Consider the following 26,383-nt stretch of genomic DNA (forward strand, 5'->3'; position numbering starts at 1 on the left):
CCTTAAAAAATTCGGGTCGTCAGCGCTAAGCATCTCCGAATCGGGAGCTGCTGAAACCCCCAAGATGACCGCCGTTCCTGCAGTTTGCCGACTCGGGAACGGCCTGGCCACGCAATGAGAGCGACCCCGGACTGAATTTAATCGCACTGCCGGAGAGGGCCCTTCATCCCCCGGCAAACATGCTGAGCAGAGCCTCTCACGCGAGATATGTGTCGAGGGCTCTCCACACGACAGGCAGCAGTGGGAGCGTGGCATAATCAATGAAGAAAAGCCGCGAGCTGCAGAGAAAATCAGCTGATTGCTGTAAGTGCTGAAAATGTGCTGCCGGGAGGAGCGGAGGCAGCAGACTGAACCCTGCACGCTCCTTTTCCAAAACCACCCTGGCTGCCGGCCCCCAATGACAAAAACAGGCTTGTGAAGCTTGTATATATATCTTTATTTTATTTATTTATTTAATAACTTTTTTATACCGGCATTCGTAGGACACATCATGTCGGTTTACAAAAAACTGAGGAGGAAAGGAAATTACAATGAACAGGGGAGGGGGTAACTGGGTGAGTACACAAGTAAAAGAGAGGATATTTAACAAGCAGCGATACAACTATTTGCATTCGGTTAGGGTTATATATGCAAATGAACTAATATACAATGTTACATGGCATGTGCACTTGACACATTTCGCATGTGGAACTTGATTACAGTAGCGCGGGGCTTGTGCACTTGATACACAGCATAAAATCCACAGCATAAAATCCACAGCATAAAATCCACAGCATAAAATCCACAGCATAAAAGTGGAAGCTGAGGAATACAGGATCCCTAAGGGAACTGCACTGGGGGGGCTTCCTTGTCAAACGAAAGACAGCCAGGGGAGGGGGGAGTGACTGGACCACCAGTTTCACCCCCAATAGGATCACCGGGAACAGGGGCTTAGGCTATGTCCACACAAGGGGCAAAGCCCCCCTTAGCCCCGCAAGAGCGTGGAGACAATACTGTCTCCTGAGACACGAAATCAGAGCCAATTGCCTTTTTTTTTTTAAACTGAACAAAAGAACAGTACTTGCTTGATCCTGTGATAGAAACTACCCAAATAGGGAGAAAAGACTAACTAGCCAAGATGAGGGAACCGTAGGGTAAGCTGATCCATCTGATGGAGACAGATACTGATGGGTTGCAGGGTAGGCTCTGTCCTGATGTAGGATACCCTTTTCAGTTTTAGTCTGTCTCCATCTGCTGGACAGGAGGCTCAACCCACTGTCTGGACTGATCCGGGTACGTACGGTTTTAGGTTCAGGAGAACGTGATCATTGGGGGATGTTCCGCCCTTATTGTTTTAAGCATCAGTGGGAGGGAAAATTGGGAGGTGGCTTTCATTTTTTTAGTTCGGTCCAGAGGGAGGGGGATCATGGGGTTGGTGATGGTGCTGTTTTAACCCTTCCCCCACCCCACTGCTGGACTTGCAGTTTGGGTGGGAGGAAGCTGGACCGCATTCTTTTTGCGAGTCTGCATAGAAGACACGGGGGGGGGGGGGGGGGTGGATCATGCAGGGGGAGTGTAGATTGTTAGCACCCATTCCCCCCACCAATGAACCTGCAGGTTGGGCAGGAAGACGGGGGATCAGGCTGCATTTTCTGTGAAGGTTCAGGTGGGAGGACCTGGCCAGCCAGATTTAGGGTTGCTATGTTAGTGCCTGGATTTGTCTGGCCAAGTTAGGCTGTTAACACTGAAAAGTAGTGCTGGCCACATATCTTTCTTCACTTAGTGAAACAAGGTGGATCAATTTAGCAGCTCAGCCGAGTAAATTTTCAAAGGCTCAGATCTAGCTGGCTAAATCCTTTTGGGAATTGACCCCTTATGCAAAGGGAATCAGGGCTACAGACTTGTGAGAACAAATACAGAGACTAAATTGAACCTTATGTGAACCTTATCTTTATCGCCTCTCGCAACCATATGAAAATGTATAACTAACCTTGAAAATGTATAACTAACCTTAATATTGCCATAACTGTAATTTTGATCATAATGTCTATGCTAACTCATTAGCATACTCTATTCCATCGAAACTTGTAAACCGTTATGATGGCGACACCGAATGACGGTATCTAAACTCGATAAATAAATAAAATAAAATAAATAAATAAATTGTAATCTTTATTACAAAAATATATGTATAAGAAATGCACACTTAAAACTGAATACATGTACTCAAAACATTTTTTGGGATTTTGCAAACTTTTTCAACTATGAATATACATACATCTTACCATAGAATATACACACACACCACATTCATACTATATAACACCATGACAACAAATATGTGTATACGTCTATCGTTGGTCAATGTTCAAATTCCCCCCTGAAGAAGCCAAGAGGTGAAAGGAGGATCCTTGTCGCGGTTCTTCACGTTTACCTTGTACAGAAGTTTGACTCAACCTCATGCATACTGTGTTAGTTGAGCCGCTATCTGTTGTTATGGTGTCAAGGTATGAATGTGGTGTGCGTGCATATTCTATGAAACGATGTATGAATATTTCTAGTTCAAAAATTTTGAAAAATCCACATACATTATAGACATTTATATACATTACGGGGCCAATTTTAAATTTTGCGCGCACGGGGTACATTTGTGCGCGCTACCCGGTGCGCACAAATGTACACCCGATTTTATAACATGCGCGCGCCGACTGGCAGGCGTAACTTGCGTGCGCCGACTCGCTGCCGGTGCGCCAGGCCTCGACACAGGCCGCTGTGTCAAGGCACTCGGCCACACCCCCAGACGGCCACCATGGCCCCGGACCACGGCCCCGCCCATGGCCCCGCCCACGGACTGCCCATTTTCTAAGCCCCAGGACATACGCGCGTCCTGGGGCTTGCGTGGGACACCGAGCCCATGCAAAATAGGCTCAGCCCGCGCAGGGGTTGGTTTTCGGGGGTTACGCGCATTTCTTACACGCGTAACCCTTTGAAAATCTACCCCTATATATACAATAATGTATATAAAACTTACTAAATATTAAGTTACAAAAAACGAGCTGGACACTCCTCATTATACAATGCAGGTATCCCCTCATCACATAGACAGGTACACACCTGATACTCCTTCATGCGCCCTGCAGGTACTTTCTCTCTATCTGCTCCCCTCCTCCAGCTCTTCTTCTTCCAATATCTCTGCTCGTCTGAACCTCTTCATGGCGGTCAGCAGGTCGGCCACAGGGATTTCGGTTTTCGCTCTGCCTGTGAGTATCACAATGGTTCCAAGACCTTAGATTACGCCAAGCAGAAACCGAGCTGTAACTTCATGAGCAGGAGGGCTCTGTCCTCTGGGAGATACTCCAGTACTGTACGTGGAACTGCCCACAGATTGCACTTTTGCATTCCGTGATGGCATCCAATCAACACTCAACCAACTAATTCATCTGCTCAGAAAATGAATACCCAGAAAAACCTGACTGCAGGAAGTAATGTACAGTAATTATTGTGCGGGGCCACGGGATGAGGCACTGCACTATTACAATGGCAGGGAGACAGGCAGTATCAGTGATGACGGGGATGTGGCATTATTCTGCTGTTCGGCAACTGGGAAGAGAAAACCTGTGTAAGCTTCAGATGGTCGTTCCCTCTCCTCATCTGCAGCACTTAAAGTCAGATAAAACAAAAGCCGGGACCGCAAACCTGCTGCCCCTATCCCCTGTACTCTCCAACCCTCAATTCCTACTGTTCTGCACAGAATCCATTCACCGACCTCAGGAACAGGCAACACAACCGGCCTGCCTTTCTCTTAGAGACACAGTCTTCCACCCTACATGCCCAGCTGCTTTTCAGTCTGTCTCATAATATTCTGCTTCCCCCTTCCTTTAGGAGAAGCCCCACAATGGGCTCACGCTGCACGACACGAGACTGAATGTAAAATCCCTGATAACGCCTGAGGAGTCTCTTCCTGCCTACCGAGATTCCCTCTCATCTTCAAACGAATGAAACCGTTGCTGTTCCCAGTGGATTTTCTTCTCCTTGATCTGGAAAATAAGAGAGTCACATGAGGGCGAGAGCTGGGATAAGTTACGTGACAATGGAAATGCAAGCTTCCACTAATCCTCTCCCCAGCTATATCCGTTCACCCAGACTTCATTCTCTCTCCAGGGAATTACCAGCAGACTGCATTTGGTTTTATCTGATCTCTGTCTTATTGATATAATAACCACCTCTCCTATATCACCCTTCATCCAAACGGGATCCCACTGCGCTTTACAGTCAGCACAGGAATACTGCATTTTGTGTGCCTCTTTACTTCCCGGTGACCCCAAGTCCATATAAGCACAGAAGATGTCAGCAGCCCCGTGGATGGTAGATCTTGAGGCCATAGAATGGTACAACCAGAGGGGTCGGGGAGGGGGGAGGAGAACTTAGGAGCGGGATACGGATGGATAGACATATCTTTATTTTGAAGTTTATGTGCTATTGAGCACATTGCTGTTGTGTATGTTTATTATTTGAAACAATAATTTCAATTACAAAAAAGAAAGAAGATGTCAGCAGCCATGGGCCATCTCTCTACTGAGCAATCACAGCTCTTGCTCTGTGGCTTCTCCCTCCCTCTTCTAGCCACTAAAGTCCCTTCATGTTTATTTATTTATTTTATTTTATTTATTTAAGGTTTTTTTATACCGGCATTCATGAACTCGTTCACATCATGTCGGTTTACAGATAACAGGGGTGCGAATAATACAACCAACATAAATAACGTGATGAAGAGAAGCAGTTACAATTAACAAGGGCTAATGAACTGGGAATGTAAGAAATAGAAAGAGATAGAGGAGGTTAATTATATACAAAAGTACAATATAAATATGGCGTCTCATATATACAGTCTCTGAGTAGAGAATTTATTTGTGGTGCATATTAGGTAGAGTTCGGGAAGGCTTGCCTGAAAAGGCCATGTCTTGAGTCTTTTCCTAAAGGTTAGGAGACATGGTTCGTTTCTGAGTTCTGGAGGGATGGAGTTCCATAACGGTGGGCCTGCAGTGGAAAGGGCTCGGTCCTCTTAAGGTGCTGTGATTAGTGGTTTTCGTGGGTGGAACAATGAGGCATCCTCTGTAGGCTTCCCTGGTCGGTCTTGTGGATTTGTGTACGCGGGGAGGAAATTTGTAGATCGATTGTGGTATGTTGGTGAATGATTTTGTAAATCAGGTGATGGATTTATAAATGACTCTGAAATGAATTGGTAACCAGTGGAGGTCTTGTAGCACTGGGGAGATATGGTCTCTTTTCTTAGTGTTTGTCAGTAGACGGGCTGCTGCGTTTGGACCATTTGGAGCGGTTTTGTGTATGAGGAGGGGAGGGCCAAGTAAAGTGGAGCAGCAGTAGTCCAATTTCGAGAAAATGAGGGCTTGGAGGATGGTTTCTGAAGTCTTTGGCGTGGAAGAAGTGGTCTTATCCTTTTTAAAACTTGCAGTTTATAGAAACAGTCTTGGTGGTTTTATTGATGTGGGCTTTGAAGTTCAGTTTATTGTCGATTAGCACACCTAGATCTCTCACATGAGTGGTTTGTAGGTTGGTTGGCAGAGAGGTTGTGAGATTGTTATCAGGAGTTATGAGTAATACCTCAGTTTTGGCGGAGTTTAGTACCAGATTTAGGCTGTTGAGGAGGCTTTTGATTTCTAGGTGACAGGATTCCCATTATTCAAGGGTTTTTGGAGTATGATTCTTTGATGGGGATCAGGATCTTGGATGTCATCTGCATGAGAAAGTGTATTAAATTGAGGTTGATGAGGAGTTGACATAGTGGTAGGAGGTAAATATTAAAGAGTGTAGGGGATAAGGAGGAACCTTGTGGGACTCCGATGGTCGAGTCGTGGCGTGATTGATTCTTATTCTGGATTTTACCTTGTAGCCTCTGTTGGTGTAGAAATGATTTGAACCAGGAGAGCGCTAAACCAGAGATTCCTATCGCAGCTAGCTGTTTGATGAGGATAGCGTGGTTTACGGTATCGAAAGCTGCTGAGAGGTCCAGAAGGATCAATAGAAAGGATTGACCTTTGTCTATGCCTAAGATAAGTAGATCTGTTAGGGAGGTAAGTAGGGATTCTGTGCCCCGATTTTTGCGGAATCCATGTTGTGAGGGCGGATAGAATTTTGTTGTCTTCGATGAAATCTGATAGTTGGGAGTTCACAAGCCCTTTCCATAATCTTGGCTATGAAGGGGAGATTAGCTATTGGACGGTAGTTGTTGGGGTCTTTTAGGTCCAGGTGGGGTTTTTTTAAAAGAGGTTTGAGTGGAGGCTTGTTGAGGTCTTCTGGGAAGGAACCTTGGGATAGCGAGCAGTTGATGATGTCTGCTAATGTTTTGGATGGTGTCTGGTATTGAGAGGAGAAGTTTTGAGGGAATATGGTCCGCTGGGTGCGAAGATGGTTTCATTCTTTGGATGGTTTGGATTTCGGAAGACGAAGTGGGTTCAAACATTTCAAGATGAATGTTTTTGATGTGAGGCATTAGGGCTGGAGTTAGAGGGATGATATTGGAGGGAAGTTGAGTAAGAAGATTTGTGATTTTGTTTTGAAAGAAGAGAGCGAGTTCATCTGCTTTAGCTTGAGCTTGGTTACTAGGGCATTCTGGTGAGGGTACTTGGGTTAGGGAGGAAACATAGGAGAATAGAGCTTTCGCATCAAAGACTAAGTTGTGGATTTTGGAGGCAATGTATGCTTGAATTCTGCCACTGTTATTTATATATATATATATATATATATATTTATTATTATTTTTCTTTTTAAGAAAAGGAGAGGCAATCTGCAGAAAAAGAACCAGTTAACCCTTGGTCAAGGATGTTTCTCAGGACTCTGTATCTGCCATTGGGTTTGATAAGACCCTCCCCCTGATTGGTTTACTAAGTTAACTTTTACTTAGCTGGACACAAGAAGCTTTAGTGCTTCCTGGCTCCTCGCTGAGCACAGCCCACAATGGATGTTTTACAGTTCTAGAAGAAACTGAAATCGCTTCTATTTAAAGATTTGTTTATCTGGGGTTTGAAGACCACTTGATTTAAGTCAATTGGAGAAGAGACTGCTGAGGGGAGATAGGAGTGAAGTCTGTAAAATAATGAGTGGAACGGGTAAACGTGAATCGGTTTTTACTCTTTCAAAAAGTACAAAGACTAGGGATATGCAATGAAGTTACTAGGTGATACATTTAAGACAATTAGGAGAAAATGTTTTTTTACTCAAAGCATAATTAAGCTCTGGAATTTGTTGCCAGAGGATGTGGTAAAAGCTGTTATTGTAGCAAGATTTAAAAAAAGGTTTGGACAAGTTCCTGGAAGAAAAGTCCACAAACTATTATTAAGGTGGACTTGGGGAAATCCACTCCTTATCCCTGGGATAAGCAGCATGGAATCTATCAAAGTTTTGGGATCTTGCCAGGTACCTGTAACCTGGATTGGCCACTGTTGGAAACAGGATAATGGGCTTGATGGACCTTTGGTCAGGCCCAGTATGGCAAATCTTATGTTCTTATGTCATTTAAGCCAAGTTATCGCATTGCACTCATAGAGGCAGATTTTAAAAAATACGTGAGCGCGTACTTTTGTTCGCGCACCCGGCGTAAACAAGAGTAGCCACGCATATCTTTTAAAATCCGGGGTTGGGCGCGCAAGGGGGTGAATATTTGTGCATCTTGCGCGCCGAACCCTGCACGCGCTGCTCGTTCCCTCCGAGGCCGCTCCAAACTTGGAGCGGTCTCGGAGGAAACTTTCCTTCAGCCTCCCCCCACCTTCCCCTCCCTAACCCACCCCGAGCCCTATCTAAACCCCCTACCTTTATTATAAAAGTTATGCCTTCCCGAGGCAGGTGTAACTCGCTCATGCTGGCCGGCTGCCGGTACGCGATTCCCCGGCCTGGGAGCAGTTTTGGAGGCCTCGGCCACACGCCCGTGGCTCCGCCCCGGATGACGCGCCACCGCGACATGCCCCCCAGGAAAGCCCCGGGACTTTCTCGCGTCCCAGGGCTTGCGTGCGCCGCCGAGCCTATGCAACATAGGCTTGGCGCACGCAGGGGGAACTTGGGGCAGGTTTTCAGGGGGTACGCACGTATCTTATGCGCGTACCCCTTTGAAAATCTGCCCCATAATGCTTTGTAATTTGTCCTATTAAGTTAGATGTTTTAATTCATGAGTCACATTGATTGACACTTAATGGATTTTGCCAAATATAAATGTTTTTAATAAATAAACAAAGTACCTGCCTCCATATATATTGCAGTAAAAGCACGCACGTTATAATTGTTTTGTGCAGAAAATACGTATGCTTACTTTTCTAAATTAGCTGAAAAAAGTAATACGTCTCCCTGTATTACAAAAAAGTGAGCGTACTTTCAGGGTGAAGGTATGTGATATTTTATAAACTATGTGACTCCTGCCGCAGAGTTTATAAAATACAGGCAGAGCTTTCCCTGCCCCTGCTTCTACACATATCTGCCAGCTTACTCACACTGTGAGAACCGCAATGGAGTAGACGTGCCAAGAAAGCTAGACAAGTTGAAATATAACTTTAAACATTGGAAGAATGGTTAAACAATTCCATTGCAATTTAAAACAAAATGCAAAATCATGCATTTGGGGTACATAAATCCAAATGACCAAATGCCATTTTGGAGGGGAAGAACTAGCAAGCCCCAAACAGGAAAGAGACCTTGCGGAATTCCTTGAGTGCTAAAGAATGGTATAACTAGCAGAAAGATCCTCATTCACTACCACTCTCTCGGTCCTGTTGTTCAACCAATTCTCACCCAGGGGTAGATACTGAAAGGATAAACATATTTGGCTAACTTAGCTGGGATTTTCAGACTAGTATGGCAAAGGCTGAGTGATGTCATTTTGGAAATGGCTGCCATCGGGCCTGGAGCCTAGCGGGAGCTCTAAGCCCCCACTAGATTACCAAGGACTTCTTGGTGAGTAAAGGGGTCCACTAGACTACCAGAGAGTTTTGTATGTAAGGGAGGGGTCTGGGGGAGGTGAGAGGGGTCAACTGGACCACTAGGGATAATCTGGTCTGTAAGGTGAGGTCTGGGGGAGTGGGCTAGTGTGGGGGATGGGGTCCCAGCCTCCAGGGGCCAGATGTTTTGGAGAAAGGGAGGGCTTGGGGAGTAGAGGTCAGGGCTTGTGCCAAAGTTTACAAAGTATATTTTTTCTGTTTCAAGGGTGGCAGGACAGAGGGTCTATGCAGACCTCTAGGGGTTTGCACAACTCATGGGAGGAGGGATTACCTATGGCCAGATAGACCCTTTAAGACAGGCCCCAGGAGCCTTGGGACATGCATTAATATCCCAAGGCTTCCGGATAAGTTAGCCACAACTGTAACTTCAAATGAAATATCTGCATTATCCCCTATGTTAGGCCATTTAGCACATGAAAAACACCATTTTTTGCACACTAAGTAGCCTAACATGGCTTAGTGAATGAGCCCTTATGTTGGTACCTGAGCTAATGGATGGGGAAGTGACTTGCCTAAGGTCATAAGAAACTTTATTTATTTATTTATTTATGACTTTTATATACCGACAATCGGGAACATCTCATCGGTTTACATGAAAACAAAATGCAGCAAACAGGCTTTACATATAACAAGGGGGGATATATAAAACGGGGGAGAAGCTGGATATGAACCCTGGCTTTCCTGATTCTCAATCTGCTGTTCTGACTACTAGACCACTCCTTCACATCAGTTAATTTCACTGGAACGCTGCTCCATTGTGACAGGTCCATATGTGTCTCCTCTCCCTCTCCTTTTATTTAAAAATTATAGGTCTTCTTTTTGTCAAATGAGTCTTCTCTGTCTCCACTGCCCACTCCATGAAGGTTAATGTGCAAATCTCTTGAGGAGACACCAGCTGTGCCTCCACCCAGGTCACCTGCGACCATGTAGAATGAGCATGCAAGCCCTCTGGAATCTCTTGACTGGCAGTAATGTAGGTGGAACCAATGGCCTCTTTCAACCAACGCACAATAGTAGTCTTAGAAGCCTTGAAACCTCGCTTTGCGCCACTCCACAAAACAAAAAGGTGTTTGGACTTTCTGAAATCATTCATCACCTCGAGATAGCACAATAGATCCCATCGAACATCTAACTGCTTGAGCTCTTTCGCATGTGGAACGGATGCATCCACTGTTGGGAAGGCTGGAAGTTCCACCATCTGGTTGACATGAAAAGCGGAAACCACTTTACGCAGAAAGGAAGGCACCGTCCTCAAAGAAACCCCCGATCCAAAATTGGAGGAAGGGATCCCGACAGAAAAAAGCTTGCAACTCTGAAATCGTAGAGCTGAGCAAATTGCTACTAGGAAAAGCTACTTTGAGAGTCAAGTCTTCAGCGTCGCTCTTCGGAGAGGCTCAAAAGGAGCCGCACACAAACCGCGGAGGACTAGATTAAGGCTCCAGGCTGGACAAACTCTCCTAACCGGAAGCCGCAAATTCCTAGTTCCTCTGAGGAACCTGATAACGGATGGTTGAAATATGGGAATCCTCGATCTTGCCCCGAAGGCATCCAAGGCCGCCACTTGAAATCTAAGGGAGCTAGGGAGATAAGCCTATCTCAAACCCAGCCTGCAGAAAGGACAAAATATCGAGAATGGAGGACTGTAGGGTGCGAATTCCATGAGTAGCACACCAGGACTCAAACACTTTCCATACTCTAACTTAAGCCATATTAGTAGACCTTTCTCCTGGCTTGCAATAAGTGGTGACGACAGACCACAGATAACCTTTACGCGTTAATCTCCTCCTCTCAAAAGCCAAGCCGCTAGACAAAAGTGATTGGTCTTATCTGAAAATATGGGACCTTGAACGAAAAAAAGGCCCTTCACCTTGACCGAAATGAAGCGGGCCATCCACCACCATGTTGATGAGATCCGCAAACCAAGGATGCCTCGGCCACTCCAGAGCTAACCAAAATCACTTCCCCACAATATTTCTCTATGCAACGCAACACCTTGCCCACCAATGGCCAAAGAGGGAACACATAAAGCAGAACCCCCCCAAGGCCAAGGTAGGAATACAGCATCAACTCTTCAGCCCCGTGCTGTCACCTTTGACTGAAGAAGTGAACGCTTTGGCATTCTGACGGGTTGCCATCAGATCCACGTGAGGAGAACCCCAATGATCTCTGATGAGCTGCATCATGACTTCTGACAATTCCCACTCGCCTGGATCTAACTGAGTCCGACTTAGGAAATCCGCTTGAACATTGTCGACCCCGGCTTTGTGTGACGCCGCTATTTCCCTCTAGGTGAGGACTCTGCCAACGAATCAAGGCTTGTGCTTCCTGAGCTACCGGCTGACTCTTGGTACCACCCTGCTGGTTGAGGCATTCACGGAGCGGGATGCCAGTGGCCAGTGGTAGGTGTCCACCTTCACGGAGCGGAAGGATGGAGGGCTGTCATCTCCCAATTAAATAAATAAGAAAAAAAAAAAACAGGGATGGGATCCATCAGTTCTAGAGGACGCATATAAAGAGCAGGTATTAAAACACTGCATGGAGCGGCAGTAGCCACAGAGGCATTCACGGAGCGGGATGCCAGTGGCCAGTGGTAGGTGTCCACCTTCACAGAGTAGAAGGATGAAGGGCATCCATCTCCCAATTAAAAAAAAAAAAAAGAAAAAAACAGGGATGGGTTCATGGGCTATAGGTATTACCAATTATTAGGCTTTTCAATATTTGATGATAGTTAATGTGACTTTCAAGGCATGCTTCACTTTCGGTGCATGTCCGGCATGACTCCCTGCTTCAATGACAGGGGAAAAGAAAAACTGATACTTCACACATTTCCAGCATTGCCCTCTGCTTCATGGCAGAGAGCTATGCTGCCGCTTACCCAACTACTCAAACTTAATATTTCACTTGGAAGCAGCTCCATCACTGCTCTCTACATTAATAGTGGGGGTGAAAAGGGAATTAGAACATAAAGTTACTAAGAGCCAAGAGAAACAGTTAAGTATGAGAAAAATAAGTGTAAGGCTTGCTGGGCAGACTGGATGGACCGGTTGGTCTTCTTCTGCCGTCATTTCTATGTTTCTATGTTTCTATGTATGACACAGTTGTTGCATTGTTGGAAACATCCGCACAGAGCGCCTTTTTATCAATGGTAAGAACACTTTCAAGGCTAACTGGACTGCCCTGGTCTCCAAACAGTTGATAGACTATGCAGATTCTCTCGCAACCAAATACCCTGGACTGAATGATGTTGACAAACCGCTCCCCAGTCCGGCACTTCAAGGTCTATTCTGTGAAGAAGATTGGAGGACTGAAGCCACCACGACAGACTGTCTCTGGCCACACCCTCGAGAGGTAACAGCAAGTGAAACTCTTCTGAAATCAGCTTCCACTGTGCCAAAAGCGCCCTTTGCAATGGCCTCATATGGAAAAACGCCACGGAACCAACTCCAACATCGAAGTCATGGAGCCCAGAACCTGTAAATAAACCCACACTGGGAACTCGTAAGTTCAATAACCGGCGGATCCAATTCTGCAAATTGAGCACTTCTTCTTTCGAAAGATATACCTTGCCGAGCGTCGAATCGAGCAACCCAAGTACTCCAAGGACTGAGTCGGAGACAAATAACTCGTTGCCAGGTTTACAACCCAGCCAAGATACTAAAGAACGTCGAGAACTCTGTTGACTGACTGAGAGCTTCAGATTTTCACCCTGATAAGCCAATCGTCCAGATAGGGGTGCACCAGGACTCTCCTCCTTCCGAAGTGCCACCCGCTACCCACCACCATCTTCCTTGGTGAAGGTGCGTGGGGCTGTAGCTAGCCCAAAAGGAAGCACCTGAAACTGAAAATGCTGACCCAGCACCATGAAGCGGAGAAAGCCCCGCTGGGAGTCTAAGTGATTGGAATGTGCAGATAGGCCTGTTATCTGATGCCTGATGGGAGGAGCAATCAGATAGTAGTTAGCAATTTGTTCAGGACTGAGTTGCTGGAGTAGCAATCTGTTGTTATATATGAGAGTTGAGGGTGGATCCTTGGACCAGTGGCAGATGACCACTCCCCGGGGGATGATCCCGAGAGGGACCACCGGTCAGGCTCAGAGTTAGGAGACAAACACACACTAGCTCTTTTATTAGACAGTATACTGAACCACCAGAGATGGGCAGTAGTGAGCTGCAAGCCCGGCTGGGCTGTAGTCCCTCAGATACTGGAACAGCAATCCCTGAAGGATGAGCTGAAGAGAGACTGAGATATAGTGAGTAGGCAGGGTAATGCAGATGGTAACACTCACCAATGTCCCAATGAAGCCCAAGAGCTGGAAAGCATAGGCCCACGAGGAGCGAGTACCTGGTTCCAGGGAAAGCTCAGAGAGAATGATGGTAACTCACTGATGTAGCTGACATAGTTGGAGTGAAGACTTCCAGGCAGAAGAGTATACGAAGCGAGTCTGGGATCAGGGCCCTCGAGGAGTGAGTACCGGTTTGCAGACTGTCACCTGAAAAAACAAAGAGAGAGGTGGGGCCCCCGAGGAGCAGGTACCTCTGGTAAGTCCGAGGAGGCAGAGTTGCTTAGGTAGCAAAACCTTTGCTAACTCCATGTGTTAGCAAAATCCAAGACGTTAAATATCTGTCGCGGGTGACGTCATCTTCGGGGTACGCCCCCGAGGTTCGCGCCAATGCCGGTACTTACTTCAATCGGGGCTGCGCCATGCGTGCGCCCCTAGGCCTCCAGGAAACATGGCGATAACATAGAAATGAAACATAGAAACATAGAAATGACGGCAGAAGAAGACCAAACGGCCCATCCAGTCTGCCCAGCAAGCTTCACACATTTTTTTCTCATACTTATCTGTTTCTCTTAGCTCTTTGGTTCTATTTCCCTTCCACCCCCCGCCATTAATGTAGAGAGCAGTGATGGAGCTGCATCCGAGTGAAATATCAAGCTTGATTAGTTAGGGGTAGTAGGGGTAGTAACCGCCGCAATAAGCAAGCTACAACCCATGCTTATTTGTTTTAAACACCCAGACTATGTTATTCAGCCCTTATTGGTTGTTTTTCTTCTCTCCCCTGCTGTTGAAGCAGAGAGCTATGCTGGATATGCGGGCAGTATCAGTTTTTCTTCTCCCCTGCCGTTGAAGCAGAGAGCTATGCTGGATATGCGTGCAGTATCAGTTTTTCTTCTCCCCTGCCGTTGAAGCAGAGAGCTATGCTGGATATGCGTGCAGTATCAGTTTTTCTTCTCCCCATGCCGTTGAAGCAGAGAGCTATGCTGGATATATGTGAAGTATCAGTTTTCTTCTCCTCGCCGTTGAAGCAGAGAGCTATGCTGGATATGCGTGAAGTATCAGTTTTTTCTTCTCCCTTTGGCCGTTGAAGCAGAGAGCTATGCTAGATATGCGTGAAGTATTAGTTTTCTTCTCCCCTGCCGTTGAAGCAGAGAGCTATGCTGGATATGCGTGAAGTAATCAGTTTTCTTCTCCCTGCCGTTGAAGCAGAGAGCTATGCTGGATATGCGTGAAGTATCAGTTTTTCTTCTCCTCTGGCCGTTGAAGCAGAGAGCTATGCTGGATATGCGTGAAGTATCAGTTTTTCTTCTCCCCTGCCGTTGAAGCAGAGAGCTATGCTGGATATGCGTGAAGTATCAGTTTTTCTTCTCCCCTGCCGTTGAAGCAGAGAGCTATGCTGGATATGCATTGAAAGTGAAGTATCAGGCTTATTTGGTTTGGGGTAGTAACCGTCGAGCCGGTCCGGGAACAGCGTCGAGCTGGTCCGGGAACGCCTGAGGACAAGTGGAAGGAGAACGCCGCGGTAGCCAGTCTTCCCGCGGACGGAGAGGGAGGCGCCAGAGAGGTAAGGAGGGTGGAGAGAGGGCATCGGGCACCGACGAACACAACAAGGCCTCCGTGAGATCCAAGGATGCCAGAAATTCCCCTTTGCGAACAGCTGCTATCACTGATCGCAAGGTACCATCTGTAAGCGGGGAACTTTGAGGACGGCATTCATTATCTTCAAATCCAGAATGGGCCGGAAAGTGACCTCCTTCTCTGGAACCACAAAATAAATGGAGTAGCGGCCCATGAGAAGTTCCGCGGAGGGTACCGGAAATCACTGCTCCAAGGCTTTGGAGACGCGCTAAGGGTCTCCCGCACCACCAATTGCTTGCTGACTGGGGACAGCAGGGGGGAAATTAGAAAAAGCTTGCGAACAGGTCGAGCAAAATCTAAAACGTAGCCATCTTTTACCACACTGAGAACCCACTGGTCCTGTGTAATCTTGGCCCATTCGCCGTAAAATCAAGTCAAAGCGACCTCCTATAATAGGAATGACAGAGAGGACCGGCCTCGCCTCATTGTGAGGACTTGCCACCAGACGCGGATCCTCCTGTGCCCCCCCCCTGAAATGGCCTGCTGGCCCCCCGAAAGGGACTCCCCCAAGGCTGCCCTCGAGTAGGGAATGATCTCTGAGAGGCAAGAGGAAACCTCGCTGGTCTTGATCTCCTATTGGAGCTAAACCGAGACTGTACCTGAAAGAATCTCGTAGCCTTGGGCTTGTCTTCGGGTAAACGGAGCATCAGTTATCCCCAAGAGACTGAAATCAGTTTGTCAAGGTCATCCCCATATAAGAGGCGACCCTTGAAAGACAAGGAGCCTAACTGCAATCTTTGAGGAGACGTCCACCAACCAGTTACGCAGCAGAGCAAACCTCCTAGCCGCTACCGCGAAGGCCATAGCCCTAGAGGACATACGCAACCAAATCATAGAGAACATCCACCCTGAAAGCCACAGCCGTCCTCAACACACTCACCTGTGTCAGTGTATTCCACCACCGTCGGAAGGTGTGCCTGCATCTGTGCTGCACCCAGCAGAGGCACATTCGCTGCATGAAACTTGAAACAAATCGCTGCCTGTAACCCCAAAGCAGAAACCTCAAAATCCACTTGAGGTGTACTTCTAATTTACGATCCTGCATATCTTTCAAACGCCGTGGAACCAATCACAGGTATAGTGGTTGTCTTAGTCACTGTGGAAAGCGCCGCATCAACCTTTGGGAGAGCAAAACATTCCAAGTCCTCCTCAAGAAGCGAATAAAGTTTTCCCATGGTCCTAACAGCCTTCAGACCAGCATCTGGCATTCCCCATTCCATGTCAACCAACTTCCTAACCGACTTATAGAATGGGACTGAAGCTGGGGACTCCTAACCCCGTCAAGGACCAGGTCCAACCCTTCTGAATCTGTATCGCTCTGGGGCATTTTAACTCTCAACACCTGAAAAGCTAACGTGAGCAAAACCTCCAATTCCTCCCTCTTGAACAAGCGAACCCTCCTTCGAATCCTCTGACCGGGGAGGAGAGATCCCCAGGTCATCCCCCATATTGGTATCACCGGTTGCCGGATCAACCGGACCTGTTGATTCACCATGGAGAGGGCTCTTCCCCTGTATCCCTGGGAGCTTGATCAGATCCATCAGAGCCAGATCCTGGGGATCAAAAAGCCCGAGACGAAGGGACGTAGTGGACTTGCTCAGCTGGGAAGAACCCGAACCAAGCGCCCAGCTGGGCAGAACCAGAACCAGTCCAAATAGAAGGAGCCCCCACTGCCACGCCCCCCCCCCCCCCCCCCAAGGCTGTGCCTTCACGGGCCTGGCCAAAGTCCTGAGCACTAGAAGGCTACTGACTGGCCAAAAATGCATCATGGAGCAACAACAACGAATTCTGGGGAAAATTACTCTCCCTGCCCCAGCCCCCTCAGGTCAAACGGCAGGAATTGGTGAAATGATGGCTTCCTCCCCCCCAGCCCAACAGCAAAGTCAGATCGGGCTGGGAACAAACATGGTGTAACCCTCCCCCACTCTCCCCGATGGCGTGGGAACAGCCGCCGAAAAATCGAAGATGGCCGCCATTCCCGTGCCGTATGAGGAAGAACCAGCACCGAGGACAGAGCCCCTGCCAAGATTAGGACCGCAACTGGCCAAGTCACGACACCGCTTCATGGGCATAGGAGCGCCGGAGGAGCCCTCACCACCCTCTGAACGAGCTGCGCAGAGACTTGCATGGTTCAGTCACGATCGCGAGGCACCATGGGACATGCTGGGGAAAGGAGCCTAAGAGGGAAAGACTGACAGAAACAAATTTAGAAAAAAGAACAGTCCCCTCCCCCGAAATGGGCCGATCTTACCAGCAAAGCTGAGGAGGAAGTCGCCCGCACTTTCTCCAAAGAAAAAAAGACAAGAAACAGGCAGTCCTCAGGAAACAGGGGGAACTGAAAATAAAACAACCCCCTTGGAGCCTGCAGCCACCTGAGTGGCCTCGTGAGGGGAGGGATCTGGACAACCAGATGGACACCCCACGGACGCACAGATGGGCAGACAAAAGGGTGACAATCCCCGGCCCATCTGCCTCAACCGGACGGGGTAGGTACCACAGGAAAACCTGAAGTAACCAAAAGAAACCCTCGGGAGGAAGGCTCAAAAGTATAGTCCTAGAAAAAGCGCAGAACTGCAGGTTCTACAGCCTCTGCTATCTGTTGGAGGCAGAGAAATACTGAGGAACTGCAGGTGGCACCGGGGGTTATCAAGCAGTGTCAACTTTCTCTGTCTCCATCTGCTGGCAGGGATGTATAAACCCAGGAGTCTGGACGGATCCGGGTACGTACAGGGAAACCTCTTATATAATAGGTGCCCAGAAAGTGTCATACTAGTTTATGGAATAAAAAGGATCTCCAGGCCTATTTGCACCATTGACAATCAGATCAGTTCCTAGCCCTCTAAGGATAGCATACTAATGTTTGAAATGCTGATGGTTTGGGAGAGGGGTGAAGAGGAGGGGGCTTGCTTTGCTTTAACACCTGTATTCCCAGTGGAAGCCTCATGGAATCACAACTTCACCCTCTTTACTCACCGGGAGGATCGCAACTTCCAGTATACAACCAGAACCGCCACAAGCAGCAACAGAAACAGGAGGCACAACGCAATTACCAGGCCCAGTATGGAGTTTGCAGGCTCCGGAGTCTCTGAAACTAAAGGGACAAGGCATTACTAGCACACAGTATGCAGGCACTGCTCATCTGCAAGAACCGTGGTGCATTTGGGGTGTCAAGTGACGACTTCGGCCATTCTCCTGACCCATACATTGTGATCATCTGACCAGACATGTTCCATATAACCCGTCATATCTCACATCTACATGAACAAGGCCTGGTTTGTTTGAACTGCTGATCTGCACCGTTTAAACAGCTACTCCCTGACATTGCTGTTTTAACCCTTTCAGTGTGGGTGCAGAGATACCTTGTCACAATGTGGATATGATAAACTGAACAAGTATTTCCACTTTTAAGATTCCGACAATGCTTTTTGGAGACTTAGCACACCTCAGCTTTCTCTTGTTCTGCTATCTTGGGGATGTAGAAGATAGGTGCTGAACTATTTGCAAGAGGGTTGTGGTAGCGTTGTCTCTTAGACCCCGATTCTTTCCTCCTCACTGTTTTACCATCTGAGGACCCTTTTTTATGAACTTTGCTGCACATGACACTCCCCTAAGTCCTGCTATTTTGTCACATTTTGGTAAATTCCACCGGATGATTTTTGAGAAAGGCAAACATGAAATGCATTGATTTCTGAATATTTTTCAGAGTTTTTGAGAATTCTGCCAGCTCAAACCCTGCGGGAATTTAGAAACCAAATCTGGCAGACAGCTAGAGGTTAATCTGAGGCAGGTGCCTTTCGTGGTTGTGGAATTGCTGAGATTTTAGGTGCCCAAAGAGACGGTAACGTTTAAAATGGTCACGAGAACACCCACGTATGCAGGAATTTTAAATCGCCCACACAAGTGTGCGCGTAGTATTTAAAATACATCTAGCTCGTGTAGGTGTGCTCCTAATTTTAAGTGGTTACAGAAGCAAATGTAATTTGCATATCTTTCTTAGGGATTTGTCAACTTTAAAACGCGCACAGCTAAGCGGATTTTAAAACATTCACGCATGAAGGAAATAACCAGCTTGACGACCAGTCAGTCCACAGTATGCCCAGCCTATCTCTAGGTCATCCAGAACTCCCCCCAGTTTACCCAGACCCCTCACCCAGTTGTTTTAGGCCTAAAACGAGTTTTTTCTCCATACTTACACCTCATCAAGAGCAGAAGCAAATAAGGGTGGGTAACAGCCCGATGCATGCTTCAGCCGCCGGATTTAAAATCTGTATTTACGAGGATAAATGTTGGCCCCTCCCGAAACGCCCTAACTCCGCCCCTTTTCCCCACACATTGGGTTACTCGTGCACGCGCATATTTGCATGTAACTGGGCCATTTAAAAATACACATTGCTCACACTCGGTACAGACACTCGCATACACGGGGCTTTTAATGCGAGCAGCTCTTTTAAAATTCACCCCTTAGATTCTAGTTCCTCCATTTTTTGTTTTTTTTTTTACTTCTTAGGTATTTCCTATATTTTTCTAATCTACCCCCAATATTGAGGACTAAGGATTTAATGAGATTTTTTATTTGTTTCCTGTGGTAAGGTTTCATGTTTGCTATATTATAGGTTCTCATTTAAATGTTACCGTAACAAAGTTGCCAGCAGTGAGAGGCCCGCGCTGCCAGAGACCAGTTTAAAGAGGGTGCCTGTTAGGCTGGCCCTCGTCTGGTGGGCCCGCCGCTTTGAGGGATGTTCGTGGGGCCAGGGACCCTGTCTCTGCGTTGGAGATTTGAGAGAATGGGTTGATATATATTGTTTTTTGGGGTTTTGATTGTTCAGAACTTGCTTAGAATTAAGAATAATAGGATATTGCCGTTTGGGGTTTGGTTGGTGGGCTGGTTGTCCGCTATGATCAGTGGAACACCAGTCATTTGTGGCCAGGGTAAATATGCTGGCCTTCGGTCACGTTATCGTAATGGTTTAAGACCAGGTAACCAAGGGGCTTTGATATATCCCCATACTGTTAAGTTAGATGCCAGGCCTTCAAATACATTATTGCAGTGCTATATACGGACAGGTTATATTAATGCTAGATCCATTAGAAAGAATGAGGATTATTTGCATAATATTTTGGAGCAAAATCAGTTGGATCTTTTTATCTGTTTGCATCCCAGAGTTGATGGCCTCCACTCCACAGCCAGGGGCCTTTTGTTGCCGTGGTAGAGAGAGAAGCCTCGCCTTGGTCCGAGGCCGAGGTGTCCCTCAGCCTGGAGCAGCATTCGATTCCCCTGTGCCCTTTTGGAGTGGCTGGAACATCAGGAGTGCCTCTGACTGTCTCCTCGTCTCGGCTCCCGGGAGTGGAGAAGAACAAGTGCGGGGTGAGAGGTGAGGTGAGGTAACCTATCATTAAAATCATCCATTGTACCTGAAGACTGGAGGGTGGCCAATGTAACCCCAATATTTAAAAAAGGCTCCAGGGGCGATCCGGGTAACTATAGACCAGTGAGCCTAACTTCAGTGCCGGGAAAAATAGTGGAAACTATCCTCAAGATCAAAATTGTAGAGCATATAGAAAGACATGATTTAATGGGACACAGTCAACATGGATTTACCCAAGGGAAGTCTTGCCTAACAAACCTGCTTCATTTTTGAAGGGGTTAATAAACATGTGGATAAAGGTGAACCGGTAGATGTAGTGTATTTGGATTTTCAGAAGGCGTTTGACAAAGTCCCTCATGAGAGGCTTCTACGAAAACTAAAAAGTCATGGGATAGGAGGCGATGTCCTTTCGTGGATTACAAACTGGTTAAAAGACAGGAAACAGAGAGTAGGACTAAATGGTCAATTTTCTCAGTGGAAAAGGGTAAACAGTGGAGTGCCTCAGGGATCTGTACTTGGACCGGTGCTTTTCAATATATATATCAATGATCTGGAAAGGAATACGATGAGTGACGTTATCAAATTTGCGGATGATACAAAATTATTCAGAGTAGTTAAATCACAAGCAGACTGTGATACATTACAGGAGGACCTTGCAAGACTGGAAGATTGGGCATCCAAATGGCAGATGAAATTTAATGTGGACAAGTGCAAGGTGTTGCATATAGGGAAAAATAACCCTTGCTGTAGTTACACGATGTTAGGTTCCATATTAGGAGCTACCACCCAAGAAAGAGATCTAGGCGTCATAGTAGATAATACATTGAAATCGTCGGCTCAGTGTGCTGCAGCAGTCAAAAAAGCAAATAAAATGTTAGGAATTATTAGGAAGGGAATGGTTAATAAAACGGAAAATGTCATAATGCCTCTATATCGCTCCATGGTGAGACCACACCTTGAATACTGTGTACAATTCTGGTCGCCATATCTCAAAAAAGATATAGTTGCAATGGAGAAGGTACAGAGAAGGGTAACCAAAATGATAAAGAGGATGGAACAGCTCCCCTATGAGGAAAGGCTGAAGAGGTTAGGGCTTTTCAGCTTGGAGAAGAGACGGCTGAGGGGGGATATCATAGAGGTCTTTAAGATCATGAGAGGTCTTGAACGAGTAGATGTGACTCGGTTATTTACACTTTCGAATAATAGAAGGACTAGGGGGGCATTCCATGAAGTTAGCAAGTAGCACATTTAAGACTAATCGGAGAAAATTCTTTTTCACTCAACGCACAATAAATCTCTGGAATTTGTTGCCAGAGGATGTGGTTAGTGCAGTTAGTGTAGCTGGGTTCAAAAAAGGTTTGGATAAGTTCTTGGAAGAGAAGTCCATTAACTGCTATTAATCAAGTTTACTTAGGGAATAGCCACTGCTATGAATTGCATCAGTAGCATGGGATCTTCTAGGTGTTTGGGTAATTGCCAGGTTCTTGTGTCCTGGTTTGGCCTCTGTTGGAAACAGGATGCTGGGCTTGATGGACCCTTGGTCTGACCCAGCATGGCAATTTCTTATGTTCTTATGTTCTTATGTAGAATCTATCTGAACAGCAATTAGTACCGTGAACGTTACTATTTCAAAGAGACTCGATGGCATCGAATCTCTAATGAAGGACAATAAAGCTACTACAGAGAGCGTGGAGCAATCAGTTACATTGTTTTCTGAGAAGGTTTTGGACTGTGAAAGAAGGGTAACTCTGATCCAATCTAACAGTGAAAGCTTGCAAAAGGACCACTTAAAACTTCAACAGAAGTTGGAAGTAGTGGAAAATAAATTAAGAGCTTTAAATTTGAGATTCTTGAACTTTCCACAGAACTCTTTGGTTAGTCCAAGGGAACTGTTAAAATATATCAATTAGAGGTTTTAAAATTTACTCAGGCATCATTACCACTGTTAAATAAGATATTTTATCTTCCACAGAAAAAACATGTTACAGCTCCTAAGGCACAGGAAGAAGCTGTTAGGAACAACTGAATAGGGATACCCTAGAACTGACTGCCTTTTTAGAGAATTCGCAGGACGACCTTCCCTCTTGGGAACCTTGTTAATTTCTTTTGTTTTAGAGTCGGAGAAAAATCCAGTCATGCAGCTTTTCTTTAAATACAAACAGGCTGATGCAATATTGGTGCGTGACGAATGGGCGCTCATGATTGAGCGTCCACTCTCCTAACATGCACTGATCCACCTCTTCCGGGTGCCCGATTTAATATTTAAATCAGCTGCCGTGGTAAAAAGGTGGGTAATAGCCTCATCAACTGGAATTTACATGTGATGAGCACTATTAGCTACCCCTGGTTTGGACGAGCGTTTGGATGCACTAATCCATTTATTGCATAAGGGGTTTTGGACGCACTCGTTGACCTGTGCGGGAGCCTCAGTGCACCATATTGCATTGGCCCGAAAGATTCTCTGTTTATGGGTCAAAACATTTGGTGTTTTCCAAAGGTGTCTTTTGAGACTCAGGCTAGACACAAGCAATTCCTGCAAATGAGGCAAGAGGTGCTTGGCATTAGGGCTGAATTATTTCTACGTTTTCCATGCAAATGTCTTCTGATGTATAAAAATGAGCGATACATTTTTTTTGACCCGCTACAGTTAAGAGTGTTTCTTGAAGCTAAAATTGCCTCTGGCACTATTGCTGATCCCGTCTAGATTCTGTCAATAGGAACGCTAATTATATTTATATTCTCTTTCTTTTTAAAGCTATTTCTATATTTTTGGGTCTTGCTTCTCAGTATTTCTTTTCCCCCCTTTCCCATTGTGGGCTTGTAAGAGATTGCAGTTTCATTGTTTCATAGTTTTTTTTTATTATTATTTGTATAATTGCTAAGTCTCTGCATCTAATTTTTTTTGCAAATATTGTCATGTTTATATTTCTTAAAACTGGATAAATAAAAGGTTAAAAAGTCAGTTGGATCTTTTATTTCTAGCTGATTATAATTTGGTTTTGCTTAATGATGTTTGCCCAGAGGGATACAGGGTGGAAGGGTGTTCATTTTCTAAAGGAAAACCCTGCTCCTCCAATGGTCGGACATTCCCCCCTGTTCTTTTCTCAATTTATGTGAACTGATTCTTTTTAAAATTTATAATTGGTGTTTTGTGTACTATGTTGTCTGCCAGGTCTTTCTACTAAGGAATGAAATAGATTTTTAGCTTCTTTATCCCTGAGATATTGTGTTTATTATAATTGGGGATTTTAATTTACATATTGATGCTCCAAATTTGAGACGAGCAGAGAATTTTTTTGCAGCTTTGACGGTGTCAGATTTTTTTACAACTTGTGCGGGTTCCTGTCCACAAGGCTGTGCATATTCTGGACATTATATTTTGTCAGGAGACATGATTTCATTTCTTTTTGTCTTGGATGTTTAAAATAAGGGCATAGTGGTATCTCTCGCAGTAAGAAATGAAAACGCCCAACAGTGAATAATAATGAATTTCTAGACGTGTAGTCTGCAGACGTTAAAAATGTCGATTGGGATTATCTTCCTTTGAAGGAAGTAGCTGAATGCTGGCAGCGGAGTTTGCAGACTACAAATGATAAAGTAGCCTGGACGACCTGGATTAGATAAGTAACCATAAGCTCTGGAAATAGACTTGCAATGCAGTTAGAGAAAGGAATTAGGGGGAGGACCCTTTCAGCGGCAGCCCTCCCAGTTGCAGGGCTGAAATGGATGTCCCTTGCAGGAGGCTTTTCAAAGGATTCGAGGGGACTCTAGCTTGGAAGTTAGAAAGGAAGGTTGGGGGTTTATCCTGGGCCTACCTGGAGCCCTGGAAACCCTCTGAGACCCCTCCAGGGCTCCACATGAGGTGCAGAGTGGCTGCTCGGGGACTGATTTGAACTTTTGATTCATAGGAGCCCTGCTGAAGGCCTGGGCCTTTCTGAGGCTCAGGGATTGGGGAACCTTAAGTTGAAGACATCCAAGTTTAGGGAAGACCTGCCCCAGAAGTGGTGGTGACCCATAGCAGAGCACATCTGGTGTTACCTATTTTGGGGAACAAAGAAGGTATTTTCAAGTTCTGGGAGGAAGTGATTTTCTGCCCCTCTGCCAGGGATCCTCATCCAGAGAAAAGACAACTAACAGTGAGTAAATATTAGATCTAATGGGAGGACACCCATCTGGAGTTTCTGACACCCAGGGGAGACAGAGACAGATTTTTGTTGCCACCTGGGAGGGATTCCCGGCCTCTATAGGAGACCACTGCTCTGCCTAACCCAGGAGAGTGGTAGGACTCCCGACCATATCAAAGACTCCTGTACGGTTAGAGGCTACAAGAATTGTACACTAAGTGAGAGAAAGAAAGAGAACTGTGAAGCTGGAAATCATATTTACTGTGCCACCAAACCAACTTGTTTACAGTAAAGTGTTAAGTTTGGATACTAATCTGGTGGTCCTGGTGGTTTCTTTGGGACACACAGTACACAGAGGAAATTCACCTAATCCAGGGAATTCAGCCTAGGAAATTAGTCACCCTGCATTGGGGCCTGATAGGACTCCTTTCTACCCCTAGACACCCAGGGGAGATCGAAGGGATCCTGCCTCGAATAGTATAAATAACTTTATGGCCTCACCCATGCTGGATCTGCACAGCAGGGTAGGCTTACATAAATAAAGTTAAATGTGCCCCGTAGTTTGATCATGGGTTAGTATCCCAGCAGAAAGTAATCCGTAGAGCCGGAAGGGTCTGGAGAAAACGCCATGATGAGGACTCTTAGGCGGATGTACCAGGCTTCCTTGAAGAATTATCGTATGTGCTGCTGATTAGCGAGATCAGCTTATGATGTTAAGGCTCTTGAATCTTCCTTAAGTAAAGCCTTGGAACTGTTTTCAATTGTAAGGAAGCTGACCACGATCAGTTTCGGTGGTACGGGATGTTCCATCTTATAAGGCCTTTGCTGACTATTTTGAGAAGTTGATATAGAATGTACAGTGACAACTGGGTGATAGTCCAATGCCTTTTGAGCAGCCGTGGTCATTAAATACAAGTAAAGAGTGGCCTGAATTCAGAAAATCTTTGAAAGAGTTAATCCCTTAGATACTGAGTTTGTGTGTTAATTTCTCCCCAGTGGACCTCTGTCCTTATTCTATTATTAAATGTATGAAAGAAGGTTTTTTTGAGACCCTAAGGTTATGATTAATAGATTTATTGCCAAAGGCTATGTTTCAGAGCACTTAAAACGTGCTACAGACAGGTTGGTTCAAAAAGAATCATATTATTTCAGTAACCGAGGTTTTTAACTACTGTCCCATTTCTATTCCTCTGACTTTAGCAGACGTTATAGTAAAATGTGTCTTGGTACAGTTGGATGAGTAGTGCCCTGCTTTACCCAGCTTGTCCCAGGCTAAACTGTTTGACTCCCTCCTACCCTACCCCTCTACCCACCCACCCCTGGGGCTTGTTTCTAATAAAGACTGCCTAGATTACCATTGGCAGCAAGATAAATTAGTACATTGGTTACAGTCAAGGAAATTGGTTACAGTCAAGGAAATAAAGCCACAAATTACCAAGATGAGGACTATCCAATGTAACTGCTGTGGAGCCTTTATTCTGAGGGAAAGCATCTGGAAACTTAGAGCTTGCCCAATTTGTGCACAACTCTCATCCTTGAAAATGGAGCTGACTGTGATTAAAGATCAATTAGCTTCAATTAAAAGAATTACACCCACATTGCATTACTCAGAAAATAATTCCCCAATACCACAAACAAACCAGGAGTCAAGAAAAGGAGATCCATTAGGCTCAGGTAGGACCCACAGTCACCCATTCTTGACAGAAGAGCAGCCAACAGGTATATACCGCCCCACTCAAACAGGTCATCAGGAAATTCTTTAAAAACCAGGAATACAGTTGGCTCTGGTAGAATTAGACCTGTGATGAGGAGACACACAATGTACCAAATGCAAAAAGAACAACAAGCCTTCTCTAAAATAAAAACTGAAGAAGTTCTTGAGAAAAGCATTGCAGTATTACCAGAAAAGAGAGAGAAAACACAATGCATGCAGTATTTAAAGATCCATAAGCAAAAAAAAAATCTAATTGAGATGGAAAACTCTGTCAACAGTGG

General features: G+C 45.8%; 2 protein-coding genes across 4 annotated transcripts in view; both read right to left on the bottom strand.

Moving 5' to 3' along the window:
• The window catches only part of LOC115078964 (receptor-type tyrosine-protein phosphatase mu-like), a 122,130-nt gene extending 118,994 nt beyond the window's left edge, over positions 1 to 3,136 (bottom strand). For 2 of the 3 annotated variants that reach the window (XM_029582043.1, XM_029582041.1), the window contains exon 1: positions 3,094 to 3,136. In XM_029582043.1, the coding sequence (XP_029437903.1) occupies positions 3,094 to 3,108 (15 nt within the window). In that variant the 5' untranslated portion in view covers positions 3,109 to 3,136. The remainder of the gene's footprint in view (positions 1 to 3,093) is intronic. The other variant, XM_029582042.1, reaches the window with a different exon arrangement.
• Positions 3,131 to 26,383, bottom strand: part of LOC115073462 — a 301,189-nt gene continuing 277,936 nt past the window's right edge. Inside the window, exons 24-26 of the mRNA XM_029571896.1 lie at positions 17,872 to 17,989; positions 3,949 to 4,016; positions 3,131 to 3,237 (exon numbers count right to left, since the gene is read on the bottom strand). Coding sequence (XP_029427756.1) covers positions 3,131 to 3,237; positions 3,949 to 4,016; positions 17,872 to 17,989 — 293 coding nt within the window. The remainder of the gene's footprint in view (positions 3,238 to 3,948; positions 4,017 to 17,871; positions 17,990 to 26,383) is intronic.

This window comes from Rhinatrema bivittatum, chromosome 1 (assembly GCF_901001135.1).
Source record: "Rhinatrema bivittatum chromosome 1, aRhiBiv1.1, whole genome shotgun sequence".
NCBI lineage: Eukaryota > Metazoa > Chordata > Amphibia > Gymnophiona > Rhinatrematidae > Rhinatrema > Rhinatrema bivittatum.